General features: G+C 35.8%; 1 protein-coding gene across 1 annotated transcript in view; it reads left to right on the top strand.

Moving 5' to 3' along the window:
- Positions 1-21316, top strand: part of TMC1 (transmembrane channel like 1) — a 55999-nt gene that overhangs the window by 21535 nt on the left and 13148 nt on the right. Inside the window, exons 5-11 of the mRNA XM_053932108.1 lie at positions 5716-5806; positions 6785-6866; positions 9911-10017; positions 11873-11971; positions 15612-15754; positions 18222-18366; positions 20369-20563. Coding sequence (XP_053788083.1) covers positions 5716-5806; positions 6785-6866; positions 9911-10017; positions 11873-11971; positions 15612-15754; positions 18222-18366; positions 20369-20563 — 862 coding nt within the window. The remainder of the gene's footprint in view (positions 1-5715; positions 5807-6784; positions 6867-9910; positions 10018-11872; positions 11972-15611; positions 15755-18221; positions 18367-20368; positions 20564-21316) is intronic.

Here is a 21316-nt window from a genome sequence, read left to right on the forward strand (position 1 = left end):
GTCCCCCCCTCTCTTGCAGGTCCCTTTCAGGTACTGGAAGGCTGTAAATAAGTCACCTTGAAACATTTTCTTTTCCAGGCTGAGCAAACCCAGTTCTTCCAGGCTTTCCTCTTAGGAGGCTGGCTCCATCCTTCTAACCAAGTTACTCTAAGAGCAACTTGGTCTCCTTTGGACTAGCTCCAACAGGTTGATGTGCTTCTCTTTTCCACTGATGTGGTCACTTCATCACAGCAGATCACATTCTAGGGACAGAATACATTATGGTGATTTTTCAGTATTTTTCTAGCATAATTAATTTTATTACAGGACTTAGACTGTCCATCAAGATGAATTGGAAATAAGAAATTTTATAAGCATACAAATCCAAAGATTTATAAGGCACATGTGTGAGATGGTGGAAATTTCTCATCTGTTTTTGCACTCTTTGTACTCCCATCAATCAGTATTTCATCTCTCTTACTATGGATATACTGACAGTCCTGGATGCCAGACTGGATGTCTTAGAGGCCAGCTAGGTATTAAATAACAATATAATTTGCCCACTATTGTAGCTGAACTGCTTTTTAAGTGAGCTGTGCCTGGCAATATTTGTTTTGAAGTCTGTTTTCAGCCAATCTTCTAAGACTTACAAAAGTCCTAGATGGTCAACATTTCTTTTTATTGAGCTTTTAGTTCTTAGAGTCTGAAAGTTTCCTGAACTGTTACTGAAAAATGTGATCAATCCACTCAAATCCTATTCATTAGCAACAAGCTCTAAGAGCTGTAACACATCCCCTGTGCAGCACAGAAGTGCCTGAGGTACCATACACCTATCACTTTGGAAGCTGTAACTCCACACCTTGTATTAATAATTAACTCAGGCTTCTCTGGGACAATAATGCCTGGCCCTCTGAAACATTTATTAGTGCTTGCATCTGTAAGTCAATTAATAAGCTTTCTCTAAAGTTTCTTTAAATTCACAGTTAGCTAGTGAGGGACACTTTGGCCTATCTTGTGATACAGATAATTTACCTCTAACACATGATACCAGTGATTACAAAGCTTGGTTTTGTTGGTCTGCGTTGTTTTTGACACATCCTCATGTTTGTGAAATTGCAGTACTTCCAAGTGGGCATGAATATGTATATATGTACTTCTGGGTTTTTTTGTGGTTTCTGAAGTATTTCTAAGACTTGCCCATTCTTCCTGTTTATAGCACAAAAGACATGGAGGAAAGGACAAAGTTTGACAAAAATTCACAGGGATGTACAAACAGAGGTCTTTCATTTAGGTAGTTTAGACATCAAGGTAGAAACCTTAAAATTAAGCAATCTGTTGAACTATACTTTTTAAGAACATATGTCACAGACATGGAAAGGACATGGCAAGCCTGGTCCCTGAGTGAATGGTGCCAAGTTGATGCTGAAATTTTAAGACCAGGAATTTTAAGTAACTTACAAACCACAGAAGTCAGGAGTAAGTAGTGAGTGGAATAATCTGCTGCAGAGCTGGGGGAAGAAAAGCTGAGGAGAAAATGAATGCATATTCCGTTTGTTGGCTCTAGCATCATAAGCAATATGAAAATGTTATTTAGAATGTGATTAGTAAAATTACCAAAATGTAAGATATGCCTGTAGAACATCAAAGGTAACTTGATTTATTTCAATAATGAAAGAATACTTCCACTATTCTTTCACAAAAAAATTTCATTAAAAAAAATACAATTTCATAACAATAATACAAAACAATTTAGATTGGAAAAGAATCTTACAATCATTGAGTCCAGCCATTAACACATCACTGTCAACTCCATCTCTCCAAGTCCCTTATCATGACATTTACACATTTTTTTCAAAACCTCCAGGGATGGTGAGTCAACCACTTCCCTGGGCAGCCTGTTCCAATGCTTGACAACATTTTAGTGAAGAAATTTTTTGTAATATACAATCTAAACCTCCACTGGAACAATTTGAGACTGTTTCTTGTCCTGTCGCTTGTACCTGGAAGAAGAGACTGATTCCCTCTTCACTACAACCTCCTCTTAGGAGGCAAACTGACTGAGGGTGCACTTGATCCCCTCCTCCAGATCATTAATAGAGCAGGACTCTCCTCTGTACTGAGCCCTGGGGAACACCACTGCAATTGGATGACAGATGGATTTAATTCTATTCACCACCACTCTTTTGACCATATAGCATGTGCTACTCTTTTATTAATTATATGGTGGTTATTAACTATGTGATGATTTTGGCCATTACTTCACAAGAATTGGAAACATTATGGTCACCATTTTTAATGCATGTTTGAAACACCTTCTTGTCATAGTCAGGGTGCATTAATGGTCAATGCATTAATGTCAGCAATTCTATTAATTAAAAAAAAAAAAAAATTAAAGTGCGTTGTTATTAGACCAGAGTAAAATTCAGTGTAAATGAAAATGAAAATAATACTGCAAGTCCACCATTTGGATTTAACTGATTTCTTTCAGCATTCATACAACAGACTTTTTAGTATGCAAAAGCAATTTATTAAGAAAGTGAAAGGAGCTGCTTCACACTTCTTTGATTAAACATGAAAATAACTTCATAAATATTGTGCACATGTGGATCCAACAGATTTTTGGTCCAGTCTTTCTTGTGCAACTCAGTTGACTACACTTGTAACCACTCAGTAAGAAATGGTTGTTTGTCATGCAATGATGAACTTAGTCCAATGCAGGGAAACTGAATGAAAAACAGTAAAAAAAGGTTATAAAACCTTTAGGGAAGAACGGGTGCAAAGAGAGAGAAAATTTCAGCCACTGGCAAAGCAAAATCCAAAGGAACATTCAGAACAATCAGCAGCATAAAATCTGTAGATCCAGATCACCACCTTCAAAAAGCAATTTTTTGTTTTGTCCTGGAAAAAAAGCTTAAATACTGATAACACTTGAAAGATTGCTTGATGGGGGTACAGGAGGCAGATGAAGATTAAAAAAAAAATAGTTTTGGTAGAAAACCTTACAGAATTAATTTAAAACAAGTCAAAAAGAGGTTTAAGATAAATATTTTTTAGGAATTTGATAGTGGAATTTGATGTTTTGGCTTAACTTTATTTTATATCAGAACAAGTTTGTGGAGAGCTTGAGTGTTTCACCTATAGATGTTAAAAGTACTCATATATGCTATCAAGGATTTTTAATGTATTCACTGCTGTTTTCACACTGTGCTCTTAAATTTGTAATTTATTGCTTCACTCTGAAAAAAACCCCACTTAAAATTTGAAAATTTCATATTCTGCAGCATAATTAGTAACTGAAAACAAGTTTTCTACTCTGTAGGTTTTGATTTCAGAAAATGTTCATGAACAAGCCTGAATTACCCAGTGATAGAAATGATAGTAGAGTATAGTATGCCGACCTGGGAGATTGATAGGTATACAATTTATTGTCTTCCTGCTTTTATGGCGCTGTTCCAGCACTGACTGCTGAATTTAAGAGGAAGCTGCCATCTGCTGTCAGGACGCCCTATTGACAGAGCAGTAAGATTTTGGATCCTGTGGCTTGGGTTTAAAGGTGACCCTTGGACACAGGTTTCCTGAAGCTGAACTAATCTGTTTTCTATGACTTACTTGGAAGGGTTGACATTTAATTGTAGATATTTCTGAGAATCAAAATGAAAAAAATGATATGTGAGCAGTGTGTTGTAAAATCTCTGGAGGACTCAGAGTGGTTTGGAAAATAAAGAATCCCCAATGAGTGTCAGTACTAGTTAAATACAGAAAGATCAGACTTAAAAATCCAGAATTCAAATGTGATCTAGAAACACAGAATTGGAAATAAAGGATCTATACCCCTAAAAGAACACTGACTTGAACCTCAAGGAACATGTTTGATGTGATGAATAGGTGGGCTCTGTGGCTGTGGGGGTGGCTGGGTATTTTTATCTTTTCTAATCTAAATCTTTGCTTTACTTGTGCTATAGAGAGAAAAAAAAGTTATTAAATTAACATTCATAATTTGTGAAAAGGCATGCAGAAATCCTGAGAAGGTCAGGTGAACTTGCACTGGCTCTGATGTTTCACCAGCTGGGTTTGGGTGAAAGCACTTGGAAGGGGAGAGTGCTCAGAGGACTCTCAAATGAGGAAAGCTCTCAATCACTGAAAATTAAATTCAATAACTCAATTTTGCACTTAAGTGCACTTATTTGGATCCTTGGCACTGCAAGCTAAAGCAATTGTTGCAGTGGATATCTAAGTTGTAAAAGGATTTGATAGATCTTCAGACTGAAGATTACCCTAAGCATTTGCAGTTACTAAAAATACACAGTTACTTTTACAGATGTTGAGAAAAGTTACGTCATGGCCAAATGCCATCTTCTCACATAATTTTAATTCTCCTTTATCTCAACTACACTGCTATACTGTCATTAGGGCTGCCAGATTTTGCAGTTTGTCACTGTTTTTCCTTCCTTGTAAAAAATATATGAGCAGAAAATATAAGCATGATAATTAATTTCACTTGGTAAACTTATCTGTAGGAGTTCTGGAAAGAAAGAAAAGTGCATCAACATCAATATGCATCACAATTAGTATTTTCCTAATAGTCTACCTTCTCCCAGGTGCTTTGTGCAATACAATATAATAATAATAAGCATAATATAGAGTGCTTTGAAGTTATACAGTGTGACAACAAAACAGTTTAAAGCATTGTGCATACACTGAGAGTTAAGAATCCTTAGTCCTTTTTCCAGTGGTTTAGGACATTTAGCCTTTAGAGCACATTTTCTCAGGAGAGACATAGTGGAAAGTCATACATTGAAATTGGATTAAATGGAGGAAACATTAAAATGCACTTGATCTCATATCTTTATTGCTTTAATCCGTGGGCTTTATGCATTTTAAGGAGTTTAAAAATCTTCCTTTCATCTTAATATTATTTAACTTGTATATCTCTATAGGCAAAATTTTAGCCTTTTGGGGACCAGAGAACCTGTGTTTCAAAGAAATTACTCTGGGAATGGTACAGCTAGAGAAGATGTTTGCAAAAATTCAGAAGGGCGAAATTACATGTAGTATTGAGAAGGGTGGGCACAAGGGAACCAAAGCTCTAGTGTACACATCTCTCTCCCAACCTGGGAATGCATCCTAAACTGAGAACACAGAGGGGAGAAGCTCAAAGGTATCCAGAGCATGACTAAGACACAAAGGATGTCAAATGTTGGAAATTAAAATAAAATTCACATTTATTCACTATTAAAGAAGAGAGCAAGGAAGAAATTAGAAGAGTAGGAAAAAGCAAAGGATTACAGAAAGCAAGAAAAGTGATCACCACCAAGAACCCGCAGTGTCCTATGAAGATCCCTCTTTCTTCTGTTGGAATAACTGTCGGGATAACAGGAATAACTGTTTGCGCATCACATAAATGGGCAGTAGCTTAACTGCAAAAGTCAGTTTACTTACTTACAGTGATTAAACATATTTAGTAACCTTGACTGGACATAGGCAAATCTGAGAGCTCCAAATATGTTTGTATTAGATCAGGTGAATGAAGTTGCTTGTTTTTTGCATTACATATACATTACATATATAGTCTTCTGCAAAATAGAAAAACTCTGAGCTTTCTTTTTCAAACATTACTAAGGTAACAAGATTTTATAAAGCTCTATGAGGAGTAAAAAAATTACATTAATATGATAGGGACAATATAAAATTTATTTCTAACATAATCTATATCTCTCTTTTGCCTTCATTTTCCAGGGAAGCACAGCTTTTTGTTGAGAAGTTTGAAGGTGCTCTTGGAAAAGGAAAAGGAAAAAAATTCTATGCATACAAAGTGATGATGACCAAGGTAAATGGATTGTTTCACTAACTTCCTGTGAAGCTCATAGCAAACCTTCTGAAGATTATTGCCATGGGTACTCATATTCCACAGTAGCATTCTTTGTCTTTCCATGGATTTTAAACTTTTATTTTTTATTTATTAAACTTTTATTTTTATATTTTATTTTCTTTTAAATGTTTATTTAAAAATAAACTTTTTAAAATTTTATTTTTCTTGCATGAAAATATTTCTAATGAAAGGCTTGTAGTTTGATTTTTGAAACTTGTCATCAAAACAAAAATCAGCTGTTTTACAGGAGTTTGCAAGGGTTCAATATCTTGTGAAAGTTAATTTGTCTTCGTGTGGATTGAGTATTTGTGTGGACTGAATCCAAAGTTCAGTTTTTCCCTTGAGACAGCCTTCTGTGAAAGATAAAAAAAAAAAACAGAAAGAGAAAGAGAAAGAGAAAGAGAAAGAGAAAGAGAAAGAGAAAGAAAAAATGAGGAAGAAAAAGATGAAAAAGAGAAAGAAAAAAAGAAAAAGAAAAAGAAAAAGAAAAAGAAAAAGAAAAAGAAAAAGAAAAAGAAAAAGAAAAAGAGAAAGAAAAAGAAAAAGAAAAAGAAAAAGAAAAAGAAAAAGAAAAAGAAAAAGAAAAAGAAAAAGAAAAAGAAAAAGAAAAAGAAAAAGAAAAAGAAAAAGAAAAAAGAAAAAGAAAAAGAAAAAGAAAAGAAAAAGAAAAAGAAAAAGAAAAAGAGAAAACAGATTGGCATGAAAGAAAGTGATTAGCTAATAATTGTTGTGGTAGAAATAGGAACTTCACACAAATCCAGTAGAAGACATATTAAAATAAACAAAAGGAGATGGCTCTTCGCAATTATTTTGTGGACTCTGCCAATGGATTTTGTGAATGATTAAGGGGTTACATTAGGTCAAGGAAGAACTTAGCATCTGGGCACTGAGATGATGGTGTGGTTTTTGTTTTTTCTTTTCTGTGACTCTTTCCAGAAATGGATGAAATTTCAAAGAGATTTTGAAAATTTTAAGACAGCCTGCATACCCTGGGAAATGAAAATTAAGGAGATTGAAAGTAAGTAAGTAAGAATAGGATCTAGTATCATATTTCTGATGTCTGCCAAATGATAATTTTTTTTAGTATATGCATCTGTATTCAATGCATAGTTTAAAATCAATGAGTATTTATTTTTTCATTAATATTTATTGAGCTTGATAATATAACTAGTTGAAAATTGTCTTCAGAGGGTACCACTTTACAGATAAAAATTGTCACTATACAGGTAGCAGTTAAAAAAAAACAGTGTTGAAATGAATCCCAAAAAAGTATAATTGGGACTTAGCCATTCACTTTATTCACCTTCTCTTTATTTTTTCTGTATTTATTTTTTACAGATTATACTATATAGGCTATACCGCAATTATTTCAATTATTTCTGCCACTTTTTTCATTATCTTGAGCTTTGTGTAAGTTGCCTTTTTGTCATTGTCAGCCACATTAAAAAATACAGAGAGAATAGTATTGGTCTTGGATGGCCCATATATAAATGAGGCAATGTAGTTAGTACTATGGGTCTATTTGAGAGTAGGGTCTGTCACAATTCAGTTTTGTGTTGACATTCCAGTGATGAATTTAAACTGCAGCCCTTTATTTGAGGGAGATTTGACTTAAGTGTGTGGTTTCCTGAGTGAAGGTCTGCCACTTAGATTCCTTTTACAACAAGTGCTTCCCACTACAACATAAAGAGCCTTTCTCAGTTGAGTTTGACTCTTCCAGTGCTCCAGCTATCTAGAAAGATCAGGTGAAAGCTTGAAGCACTGTGCTTCAGGTAGGCTCCCTTCTTCAAGATGTGAGTCTCTTCTAGCTCAGGGAGACTGGCTTCAAAACAAAGGGCATCTGCTGTGCTGTGTCCTCATGTGGACAATAGTGAATCTGATGCTGGGACTTTGATGTTTAAAAGAGAAGATGACAAATATATGAAGTATTTGCATGTAGAAAATATAAATTCTTCTTTTCCTTACAGAAAAGATATTATCAGTATTATCTGTGCAAAAGGACTTTATGGGAATCACACAGACCTGGTTTGGGACAGGGTGAATCCTATTCCACTGATGAAATCTATAAAATGCACATCTATCTCCATACCAATGCCTAGTGTGGTGAGACTGTGGATGCAGGAAAAGATGACTAAAGTTTACTTAAAACTATTTCATTCATACACAGAACATGTTGCACCTCAGAGTGGATTCAAAATACTGGTGAAATTTGGACTGGTTTTGTTCACAGCTTGTGCAGTCCATTTGTGTCAATTTCCATGTTCCCTGTTGCAGGGCCCTGTTTGGACCTGCCTACTCTGAAAATGTAGCTGAGGGCAGTCATGGCTAAATTGTCCTCATCCATAGTTAAGCTTTTTACTTACTAAAAATTGTCTGTTCTTGCCTGATTGGTGAAAAAGAATAAAAGCACATGAATGGTCTGTGCATTCACTTGCAATAACTGTCCTGATGCAGGTAATTCCAATGCATTGCCTCACTGCAGATGTTCCAGATGGATGCATAGCAGAGGTTTCATCAGGATAACTGATACAAGAACTATAACTGAGTGCATGAAAAGAAGGTATTCCCAATACAACGAGGATATTAGGATTTGAGCAAAAGAAATAATGGGATATGGAGATGTCTACAAAAGTAACCTGAAATCAGAAATACTTGTAATTTCCTGCACTGTATTTTTTGAGTCCATAGTATCCCCCAAAGGCTGCAGTTTGGTTATAATTGGGTAATCTGCATCTTAAAACCAGACAGACTAACTCAAAGTCTCTTGATTTATACCTCTCCCCAGACTTCCCATTATGTTGGTCACTGCTAAGATTGGCCACTTCACACAAAATTTCAAAATGATGGTTTAATTCTGAACTGTGAAAAAATCAGATTCAAAATGCTGAAATCCTTTGCAGAATGGTTTGTTCCTCCCTTTGCAGATCTGTGATAAATGTCCTCTTAGTTGGCCTCTTTTTATACTTTGGGATTATACCTGTTTAAATGTATTAAATTTTCTACTGATTGAGCTGTTACAGTAAAATATGAATATATGCATCCCAAATAATACAAGATATATTAATTTCATATTACAGACTGAAAGAATGTGTTGCATATCTGCAAAAGGGTTTGGAAACAACCATATAAATAAGTCACTCTGAACAGAGAGATTTACTTTTCATTTGCTGAGGTGTGCTCCAGGCTCACAAACAAGAATGTGTATGAAAAACATATTGAAAGGTCATTTTTTCCCCTGCAAATGAATGGTAATGGAACTGCAATGTAGTACTTTTCTAACGGACAGCTCTCCTATAGTAATTTATCTGAGCTTTTATTTTTATTTGCCCTGACTTGCAGAGCATGGGTCAAAACAGGCTCTTGGTTGTCAGTGCTTTCCCTGCAGCTTCTAATTTGTGCACTGGTCTGGGTTAGGTTCTGGAGTGCTTGAGGTCAAATCCTTCACCTAGAGATGGGACTGCCTGCACACCTGGCTACAGATAGAGCTCATAAGCAGAAGAGTAAGAGAAAGGAAGAGTACAAACACTTGGAGATAATGTTTTTCATCTCTAGTGAAAAAATCTGCTGAGCACAATTATAATAGCACAGACAAGTGTTTTGTCATCTTGGAAAGACTTTACTCACTGGCTAATACTGCGGTGCTTCTCATTAAAACTGGGCTGGTTCTGCTTTAACATGTCAAGAATGCTTAAAATCCACATCAGACAGAAAAAAATATAATTGAAACATACTTCTAGATATTACTTAATAAGAGCAAGTATCACAGCTTTTATATGACCCTAGAAACTCTATTTAACTAATACTTTTATATTTTTGTTCCTGTTTTTTCAGCCAGCTCAAGCCATACTAGTATGCAATATGCAGGAAATTTATTAGAATTATGGTAATAAAGAAAAAAATTAAAATTAATTAAATGTAGAATTAATTAAAATTTGAATCAATTAAATGTGTAAAAGCCTCTCGTGATTTTACTTCTTTTTAATAAGTTTTGTGCATCCTTACATAAAATAAATTCAAAGGACCAGCTTATCTGCCTTTTAATCACATCTCATGTTTTCACAGGTCACTTTGGCTCATCAGTGGCATCTTATTTCATATTCTTGCGTTGGATGTATGGAATAAATATGATTCTCTTTGGATTGACTTTTGGTCTTGTAATGGTGCCTGAGGTGGGAATCTTTTAAATTATCTTTGAGGATTGCCATGTGGATTTCTGTCTTTTCAGTGAGATTTCATAGGACTGCATCTTTAAATGGTTTTTAGTCTCTTTATGGTCCATTTGCAAGTATTAGACTGTACTAAGCCTGTAAAAATGGGCTTCCTTTGTGGACAGTTGTCTCTACAGAGAGATGTCTTGAATTAAACAGGACAGGAAAATGTAAAATATATTTAGGGTTGTCTTCTGAAATGGTTTTTGAAGTCTGGGATGACATAGATGTAGGGGATTTTTGTTATATGGGGGAGTGGATTTGTTTGTTTGTTTGTTTGCTTACTTATTTGTTTGGCTTTGGTTGTTCTGTGCATAACAAAGTTGAGGAACTGAGACGAAGAAAACTCATGGGGGACTATGTTGACTAAATATGCATTGCAATAGCATATTGCATCCTGGGGCCCAAAGGATCCTTTCAGATGCAGCACTCACATGCTGATAAGGCATAACAGGGCTGTAAAGTCACGAGAGACCTCTCATATTTTGCACTGTGCAACATCTCTGTTAAGAGTGGTACTTAGAGCAGATATTGGATTCAGACATAAATTACTTCTATGAAATGTAATACTTCCTGAGTTTCTTTGAGCTACCATATTGCCCTTCTAAAAGCAAGGCTTTATGAAATTAAAATTATTGTGCCGTCTCCCTGATTTCAATATCTCATATTCCTCTTAGCTTTCTCATTTTGTAGTAAGCAGATAAGAAAGAGGTAGGAATTTCCAGTAACTTCCCAGCCCAGCATTTCAGTGACTTGATCCCTCCATCTAGATCCCTACAAATCTATAGGGTTTGATGGGATTCAGTGCTGTGGACCTGGGGGTCTTGGTCAATGGCAAGCTGAACATGAGCCAGCAGTGTCCTGGCAGCCAGGAGGGCCAAGCGTGTCCTGGGGTGCATCAGGGACAGCATGTCCAGCCAGGCAAGGGAGGGGATTGTCCTACTCATCACAATCTATAGCTTCCTCCTCAGGGGAAGAGGAGGGCCAGGCACTGATCTCTTCTCTGTGGCGACAGTGACAGGGTCCATGGGAATGGCCTGAGGTTGTGTCAGGTGAGGTTGAGGTTATATATCAGAAAAAGGTTCTTCACCCAGAGGATGGTTGGGCACTGGAACAGGCTCCCCAGAGAAATGGTCACAGCTCCAAGTCTCACAGCATTCAAGAAGTTTTTTGGACAATACTTTCAGGCACTTGATTTGACTCTGAGATGATCTTTTGCAGAGCCAGGAGTTGGACTTGATAATCTTTGTGGGTCCCTTTCAACTCAGCATATTCTGTCATTCTGTGATCTTCCTTAGAAGCCAAAACAGAATAAATGTCCAATACTTTTCAGGGTGAGCCTGGAAAGGACCCTGTGAGGAGATGTACTGTGCCTGAACAAGCATCTTGCCAGCAGCAGGTGAACTGTCAGAATCCAAAAACTGATTCCCTAGCATCTTCCATTTGTTTCATTTAAAATATCCCAATAAAATCCATAATGCAAGAAAAATTAGCATTTTTGTCTTTGCAAGATAAACACCACTCATTAGAGAAATATGGATGGATTTCTGTGCCTTTGAATGTAAGAGGCACAGTTTGGCAATCCATTGATACTAGTGGAACTTTAAATTTAGAACACACCACTGAATGCATATGTTAAGCACAGTTTCAATCAGTAATGTGAGAAGCAGTGAAAGGAATTGTAGAAGTAGGTCTTCCTCATTAGGGAGGTTAGGAACATAAAACCAGTCTTTCAAAGAAATGACAGATCACTGTCCATTTCCTTTGCTGCTATTTTGTTTTAAAATATAAATCACTCTCATTTTTTTTGTTTCAGGCTTTGATGGGTAAGCCATATGGCTCTTTGCCTAGAAAAACTGTCCCAAGAGCTGAAGAAGCAACTGCTATGAATTTTGCTACCCTTTGGGATTTTAGTGTAAGTGCATAATTTTGCAATATTGCATATCCACATTACTTTTATTCACCATTACTTCATTATTTAATGTTCAGTTACTTAATATGAAATATTTCAGGAGATAATTCACAAGATAATTAATTTACATGTTTTTTTCACAAGCTCTTTGTATAGATGTTTCTTTCAGGTAAAACCCATAATGAAGCTTGATATTCATAAGCATGTCTCAGTATATGTAGCAATCCAAAGACATCTGGGGAAATATTTCAAAGCTGGTTTGCCATTCTGGGGTACTGGGTTTCCATTTCTGAAAAGTGAATTTAGTCTTCTTCTTTCATATGATTAAGATCCTGAATTTTAAAATGCAGTATGAATTAAGAAAAAAAAAAAAGAGAAGAAAATACATTAAAAGTAACAGTGAACTCCACACATTTTATCCCTTTGTCTACATACAATGCCGGTGATGGTTTCTCCTTGGATAAAAACAGGATTGGAAGATCTTTCTAAAAACATGTGTATGTATCATTTTGCAGTAACTACTTCATGAAATGTCATTTCTTCTAGTGCATCAGAAGTTGTATATTTGAGTGACATTAAGAAAAAATCTAAACATGTGGCTGGGGAGTTAGATAATTATACTGAAATTATAAAATGAGAAATAAAAATATCAGGGAAATATTGGAGAAAAAAGGAATTGTAGCAACTTGAAGATTTTGTCAAGAGAATTGGCTAGAAGATCTTTATACAGAAAATCAGAAAAAAACTTGTAAAATAAATGTGTTTGAGAGAAGATGGATGAAGGCATGGTGGAAAGACAAGAAAAGCTTTTAATAATTGTCAGAAACAAACTGACAGGTGTAAAGAAGAAAGTTCAATAAGTAACAATGTAGTAGTTAACAGAAGGAGCAAATGCAAACATAATAAACATAGAATAAGGCATTGAAAGAGACTGATCCCCTGAAAGACTGAGGGGAAAAAACTTTTCTTGAGGCATGTGAGATTGTCAAATATTCCCTGAAGACAATGACTTCTTTGTTTAAACAGCACAGGAAATAGTTCCTTTCATCTGCTAGCAACACTTGTATGCTACCAGGTAACTTAGAAATAAATGATCACACATCATCAATCAATATTTTAGCCTAAACAAAACTCCAACAAAACCCAAGAACTCCAAGCCCTTAAAAAATGCAGTAGGAAACACTGTCCCCATAAAATAATGCCATAATGTCCCCATAAAATAAGCCAACATAATGGAACCTGAGATAACACAGATGCTGCAGTAGGAAGGAGTTAATTCCAGGCCTAACAGGGGTGAAGGCTTGGTTAGCATGTGGACAAAAATTCCCACTGTGGCAAACTGTGAGAAAGGAAGCAAATGCTTATCCACATGCCATCCCATGTCACGGGAACCTCGTGGAACATGGATCTTGGACTATATAAAGGTGATATCACAGAAGAATGTCCTGGGACTCCTCCACTGAGAAGACCAGGGTGAAAAAGGACTGGCAGGATGCCACATGAATCCACGTGGTGATAGTGGTATCTTTCTACTGGTGATATCTTTCTACTTAATCTCTCTCTCTCTCTCTCTCTCTCTCTCCATCTCTCTTTTTCTCTCTCTGTCTCTTACACCCTCTCACTCCCATTTCTCTCTCTCTCTCTCTCTGTCTGTCTCTGTCTCTCTCCCCCTCACACTTACTGTTAAGTAAAATCTGTGCTGTTGAATTCAGTGTATGGTCTCTTATGGTCACCTTATTTTGGGCAGAGACATCTCTATAAATGGATCATAACACCCAACCACTCTCTAAGAGAAGTAAAGAAAAGGTGAACTCAGTATGCCCATTCTGCTTTCTTTCGTGCTTGATTCACATTACTGACAAAGGGAAAGGGCATATTTGGATGAATATGGCAAAGGGAAGCATATTTGGATTTTGATGTATTCTACTTGGAATTCAATTTTAACATATAGCTTTCAGATTATAATCCAGTCATAAAATATTATAGTCTCAAATCTTATTGCAATAACACATTTAATCAATAGTCTTTTATGTTAGGCTCAGAAAGGAGTGAAAGAGATCTTCCATGCATGCCTTGACAGAGTTGAAGTTGTTTCTAATCTTATGGTGAAATGCTGTGAAATCAACAAACTGAGTGGTACACAGTTTGTAGCAGGAATTACCCCTAATTTGCAGAACACAGAGACTAAAAAGGCATTTTGATAATTTTGGGGACCTAAAAGGCTCTCCAGAGCTGCATTAGGCTGTATTGAAACCTGGGCTAAGATGGAATTATAGAACACTTTAGTGACCAAAAATATTCAATATACATACTATTGAGTTTGAATGTGTCCTAACTGGTGTAGATGTTTTACTACAACTTAGCAAGAAATGTGCTCTATTATAATACTTGCCTTATTAGAGATGAACATATTTTTATCCCTTATGCATAAGCACATATCTCAAATCTAGTCAGAGATGAAGAAAAATTAGATATGTGGATCAAGATATTTTGAAAAATATTTATGTGTGCCATATATTAATATTTGATGTTCAGCTTAGAACTGTGAATTAGGTTTTTCAAATAAGCCTGTGACTCATTTCACATATAGTAAAAGATTCAATAAATCAAGTGCATGTCTTGAAAAAATAAACAAGAGAAAGATGTTATTAATTTTTAGGAAAGTGGGCAATTGAAAAACACAAGGGTAGCAAATGGTTTTTTAATTCACCAACCCTTCATATTATTGTATTACTGTTAAAATTATGCATGGTCTATCCTCCAATTACGTGGTGAAGTACTACATCTTGCACTTGGAATTCTTACATCCAGTTGGAGTTTTGCCACTGCTGTGCCTGCACTGAGCTGTCCTGGTAAATTCTCTGGCTTTGGCCTTATTCTAGGAGATAAGTTCTTGCATTAACCTGAGAATTACCAGGAAGTTTTAGCTATTGATCCAGTAGACACCAGCAATTTCCTACAGTTAATAAGGTACTGTTGAAATTTAGAACAATCATCTGTCTGACCAGTAGAAGAGAGGGTAATTCATATTAAGGTATTTAGAAAAGAAGATAGATTTTGAATTGCAGAGAAAGACAGTGAACTTATATTGTAATTTTTACAGCCTTGGAGTCGAGACTAAGTATGCAAAAGATCTACATACTGAATAATCACCTATAAAAAGCCCCTACATATTGGTTGTCATACATACTGAATGATCACCCAATGAACAGCAGACAACTGTTATTAGACAAAGAAGGCATATGAGATTGTCTCATCAAATTCATGCAAATAAATTTTAGAAAGGTGAAAATTAAGTTAAAATTATGGGATTTTATCTGCAAGTAATATGAAAATCAAATTCTGTAAGATGATGTGTTTCTGTCTTTACAAGAAGAATGCTGATGAAGAAGTTTTGACTCATTAAATAGTAGAGGGATTATTAATGACCAATTTTAAAAGATTTTGAAGTTGCTATGAAATATTCTATATATTTTTTAAAATAAAAGGACATATTTTCTATCCTGTGAGCTTTATTATAGTGGTATCTGCACCTGATTTGAATTCACTGAAATGAATGTTTTAATATATTGCTATTTATATATTTACTGATTATGTGCATTATTAAGAAAAGTAACATTATAATTTTTTTCTGAATTTTCAGGGCTTTGCACAGTATTCTGTACTCTTTTATGGTTATTACAATAACCAGAGGACAATCGGGTGGCTCAAGTTCAGGATGCCTCTTTCGTATTTCCTTGTTGGAGTTGGGTCTATTGGCTATAGCTTTATGATTGTCACTCGAACGTAAGTTCTTGGCTCTGGAAAAAAGTACTTTCAAAAAGGCAGGTAATTCCACTGTTGGAGAATTACTGAAGACTGTCTTTTTAAAAAATGCACTAATTCTAGGTATAGGACAATGCAAGGTCAAATGCAAGGTCAAAGTTATGTAAGACTCCTTCAACCTCTATTTATATATCTGTTCTTCTGCACTAGAAGTTGAGTTACAGTGTTGTGAAAGTGGGAATAAATCTTTACCGAAATAACAGAACTCTTCTCTCTTGAATTTCAAAATTAAAAATGAATGCGTAAAGTGAGGAAGAGACCTGTCAGCCCATCTTTTCATAATTCTTGGCATCCAGTAGATTTTCAGCTAAAATTCAGGAAATTCAATAATTCTACCTTCAGTGAACTTGGAATTCAATCTACCTTCTACTTTATGTGAGTTAGACTCTTTTATGCAGGACGAACATAAGAAAGAAGCATATGGCAAATAATTCTGCATGTAGTTTTCAGTCCACAGTAAATGCTGCCAGTGAATATAATCTTTAATACCCTTGGTTCATGCAAGATTACCACCTAACAGTAGTACCCCTCTAGCAGTGGTTTTATGAAAAGCCTGTAGCGAAAAAATTAAGAAGCTTGCAGTTCAAGATTCAAAGACACATTTAAATATAGGGGAAAATGCAGTTTGTGTATTTCCATTGTTTTATTCTGAAGCCAGTAATTTTCACTTGCATGATGACTAGATTAATTCATATTCTGTTTTCAAATTGGCTTCCTACATAAGGCAAGAATCATTTCAGAAAAAAAAAATCTTCAGTCACATATATGTATTTTTGGAGAGGAAACAAACCAGTACAATAAAATAGCAATTGATTTAGTTCAAAAATAGATTTTTGAATTTTTTTGATAAAACAACTACCAAGATTAGAAAAGTCTTAGTCTCAGACAATTTTATTTCAATGACTCTCACTCAGACAAAGAAATATTCCTGATAGCTGGAAAACCCTGTAGCAAGAAACAAAGGAATATCCTTGAGAAAAGGATGTATGTGCAAACTTTCCATCTGGCCATATGACACTAATGATGACCTATATTTAGGTAATCATATGAGAGTTCTTACAGTCCTCTGCTCTTTTCTATTTTTCCAGAAAGAAGCACAGTGAGCACAGAAACTGAAATCAGTCTGATCTTGTAGGAGGTGCTATCATTTTTCTGCTGTTGACTGAGAACAGAGAAAGATCTATGTGAAGAGATAGTGAGGATTATAAACACTATTATTTTATTTAGGGAAATATTTAGATTCAGGGTTCCTCTCTTCAGCTCTTGCAGTGTATAACATAAAATTGAAACATTTCTGATTGCAAAGAAATTATATTCTAACAACAATGTTCATTATTTCATTAGAAACTCTTGAGAAGGAAATGTCTTAATCTATAAATCAGAAGCAGGGCAGGCTTCATTAAGAACCTTTCATGATGTCTGACTCTTCTGGGTAAAACCAACCCTGGTATTGATTTCTGGCATCTCAGAAAGAATTTCTGTATTATTTACTTACTATTCTCATCCTAGATTTCAGAGCATGTATTTTATTGGACTTTTAAAAATATGGTACCTAAAATGCAATAATATTAATAACATAGCTTTGCTGCATTATTGAGATTTAAAGTGTTACCTTTTCCTGACCAGAAATACTGAAGACTAAGTTATTTGTGCCTTATCAGCACACTCTATCCTTGTGTTTAATGGCTTCTTGAATTAGGCGACAAAGTACGCAAACCACTACCATGGTTATTACATAAATGAAACCCCTTTAAAACAGAGAACTTTGAAGACAAGATTAAGTTTAATCTGAAGAAATACTTCTCTGAAGAAATAATCTGATATTTCTGGACTCTGTAATAAATCTTTTTGTATATGCATAGGAGATGATAGGGAAGATTGTTGTATGAGTGCAATTTTGTATGTTACAACTACATTTTCTTCTTTCTTGTTATTTTAGAATATTTCTTATATTTTTGTTATATGTATTTTGTTTTATATATGTATTTATTTTGTTTATTGTTATTTTGGAATATTTTGCTTATTGGATTTTTTCTTCTTTTTCTCTTTGTGAACTCTCTAATAAAGTCTATTGCAGTTCAGGATGCTCTGCACCTTTATATTTAAGAGATGTTCTCAATATTGTTTTTCTATTAAGCTTCTTATCCAGCAGAGTTTCTCTGAGAGGTTAATGAAATACATTTATTTATTCTTTCTCATCAAAATGTGTGTGGTGAGCTCATAAAGTGTCTAAATGTGAAAATCTCCATCTTGCACACTTGTTTCAGAAATAAAGATTTAGCATAACAGTAATAAAGATTTAGTAAAGCAAGAATGATACAGAGTTTTTTGAGGAAAAAAGTTAGAAATTAGAAACCATTTAAAAGTCATGCCTACAAAGCAGAACTAATGCTAACAGGTTCTTCCTGTGTCTTTGTGTTTTTTGTAGAATGGCAAAGAATGCAAATGACGATGGTGGTGGGGATGACACTAGTTTTAATTTCAGCTGGAAAATGTTCACAAGCTGGGACTATCTTATTGGCAATCCTGAGACAGCAGATAATAAGTTTGCCTCCATCACAACAAGCTTTAAGGTAAAAGAGAGTTTACTAAGGAGTGGCAACATGATTTGGCTTTCACACTGGTGTGTATCAGGCAGAATTAAGGTCAAGAGTTAGGTGTGCTGAGGTTCAGAAACATGTACTCAGACTGCCATCTGTACACCCTTCTGGGTCTCTGTATCTTGCCATCAGATTTTTTTTCTTTTTAATTGTGAAAGAAATAACATTAGCATTTTTTTGTGTTCTCTGTGCTGACAGTACCAGTTTTAGAAAATGGATTCTATTGTAAAAATAATATTTTTCTTTTCCTTATCTCTATGGCTTCCAGTTTCTATGGTGTTTGTCTGAAAACTGTTTTTAAAATATTGCTCCCTTTTTGGCAGCCTCACATTGTCAACTTCTCTTGTTACAAAGAAATATCATAAGACAAAATAATAAAGTAATGTGTATAGGGCTATTTATCTGAAGAACTGACCACAGAATTTTGAGTTTATACTTGCTTTTCAGTAAGAAAATGTCTTATTTTCAAATTAATGACAAAATATAGCCCAATTTGCAAGGCAATATTCTTAGGCCTCTTTCCAGTGTATAGGGTATGTTGATTTCAAGAATAGTTGTGTAAGGAATCTGAGGCAAGATGTAAGGTGCAGGGCTGTGAAAACAGTGGAGGGGATATATTCTATATGTTGAACGTTAAAGATTGTGTTTGTGCTGTAGGGTGGCTGGGACACACCAATGCAGCATGCAAAGGAGGATTTAATTTTTAATGTAATAATGTACAGGGAACACACAGGTGCAGTGTTGTGAGACAATGAAGAAGGTGCCAGGCTCGCAGTCACACTGACAAGTGTGACACTGTGGGAGCTGGAGCACTGAGCACTGAGCTGCTCTGCTCAGCTGCACTTCTCCTGTCCACAGTAGTGGCACAGCCACCACAGCCCCTCACCCTGCCCACCTCCTCAGCTGCAGGCATAACAGAGAACTGTCCTCAAGTGTAAGTCATCAAGACAAGATTCCAAGAAAGCAAATACTGGAGAAATACTGATTGAAAGTGTTGAATCTGTAAGAGCTTCCCTGCCTGCCAGCTAAGAGCAGATGTTGAAACCTATTTGGGAAAGAATACAAATCTATCAAGAAAAAGGCTTAATTTTGAGAAATAAACTCATGAAGCTTTACTGTAATTGTTACAAACAAGCAAGGAACCTCAGAAAAAAAGGGTGAAGTCTTGGCTTGGGTGAGGTCATGGGAGTTTTGTTTGAAAGCTGCTGCAGTCTTCTGTCATTTATGTGACAAACACATGCTGTAAAAGGAGCAGAGCCATTAAAGGCAATTATTACAATGACATTCAGTTTCCCCTCTAAGCAATAGATCTCTAAGCAAAGTCAGAAGCTGTAACAAAACTTCCTTTCATAAGGACACTCCAGACCAAAAGCTCTTTCACCTGGCAAAAGTAAAAGCTGGAGATTATATTTGCCTCAGAATCATAATATTTATCAGTTATAATCAGGGAAAATGTGGGGCAAACATTTTTTCTGCAGTCTGAAGCTCTGCACTGTCCAATTTTTTTTTTTTTTGGATTCTCACATCTCAACTATCCTTTCATTCTTTCTGAGTTGCTGACTTTCAGAGTAAAACATTTTCCTCTTTTCTCACAAGTGCACATTTTTAAAACATGACATTTCCTTTTCTGGCAGACAATCACACATTTATCCTGCTGTATCACTCAACCTTGTATCACCTTGCAAGCTGAAAGAACGTGCTGGGGTTTTTTTTGACACATGAGTACAACTGTAACAAGATTCATTGTGGGCATACTCAACGGGGCAAAGAAATCCCTGGGGAGCCAAAACCCCAGAATCTTCCAGGACCTGAGCAAGACTTTATGAGATAATATACATTCATCTTAAAGCATGAACCCCGGTTATCCATTTCCATCTTTGTAATTTATTTAACTGACTTCTAACAATTGAGGAAACAATGTGGGACCATGACGATTAAAGTATTCATAACATTCTTTTCTTTCTAACAAGTGCAGGAAGCAATTGTGGAGGAGCAGGAGAGCCGAAAAGAAGAAAATATTCATTTGACTCGATTCCTAAGAGTTCTTGCTAACTTCTTAGCCCTATGCACACTTGCTGGAAGTGGCTACCTCATCTTTTTTGTTGTCAGAAGATCCCAGCAATTTGCCTTGGAAGGTCTGGAGAACTACGGGTGGTGGGAAAGAAATGAAGTTCGTGCTATTTCTATAATAGATGTGGTTTGAAACTGTGTTCCTGTTCTTTGCGTGTTGCCTTTTTTCCCCCGGTAGTTTAAATATTCTGTGTGGGTGGGAAATGTCTAACAAAAGAATTACTTATGTCTCTCTGCTTCCTACTTCATCAAATTTCTTCTTTCAAATATCCATCAGTATTTAGCTTTCGTTTGAGGCCTTTACATTTCCTCCCCTGTGCTCTTAGGATTGTTTTCCAGACACTCTGTGAATTCATGAGATCTCTTCAAGGAACCCACTCTCTTCTTGCTTTTCTCCTGCGACTGGCCCAAGCAGAATGATTGATCTGTGGGCACAGAGGAGGTTATTTGGGATCTCATGAATACAACTCTGCAGTGTAGCAACAGGTTGAAACTGATGCCTTCCAGTTCCACTTGCCCTATCCAAGAGTCCCATGTGATTTTTTTTGTGCCTAGTCTGTGCCTAATGCTTTCCTCAAATGCAGATTCATCCTGCCTGATAGAGGTGTATAGTGAAGATGGTGATTTTGTTTGCTACAACAGTGTGTGTATGCACCTGAAGTCAGGGTGCTGTATGAAAACCTGTGAAGGTTTTATTTTCTTAGCAAAAATGCTACTGTGTGTGTTGTAAAATGCCGGAGCCTTCCCCCAGATTGGGGTGACTCCGGGTGGTGGTAAAGTCTCTCCTCCAACCCGTGCCTTCAAAGAAAGAGTCAGTAGTCTTCAGTCGTCCGGTCTCAAGGCAGTTTATTGC

The sequence above is a fragment of the Vidua chalybeata genome, chromosome Z (assembly GCF_026979565.1).
Source record: "Vidua chalybeata isolate OUT-0048 chromosome Z, bVidCha1 merged haplotype, whole genome shotgun sequence".
Lineage (NCBI taxonomy): Eukaryota > Metazoa > Chordata > Aves > Passeriformes > Viduidae > Vidua > Vidua chalybeata.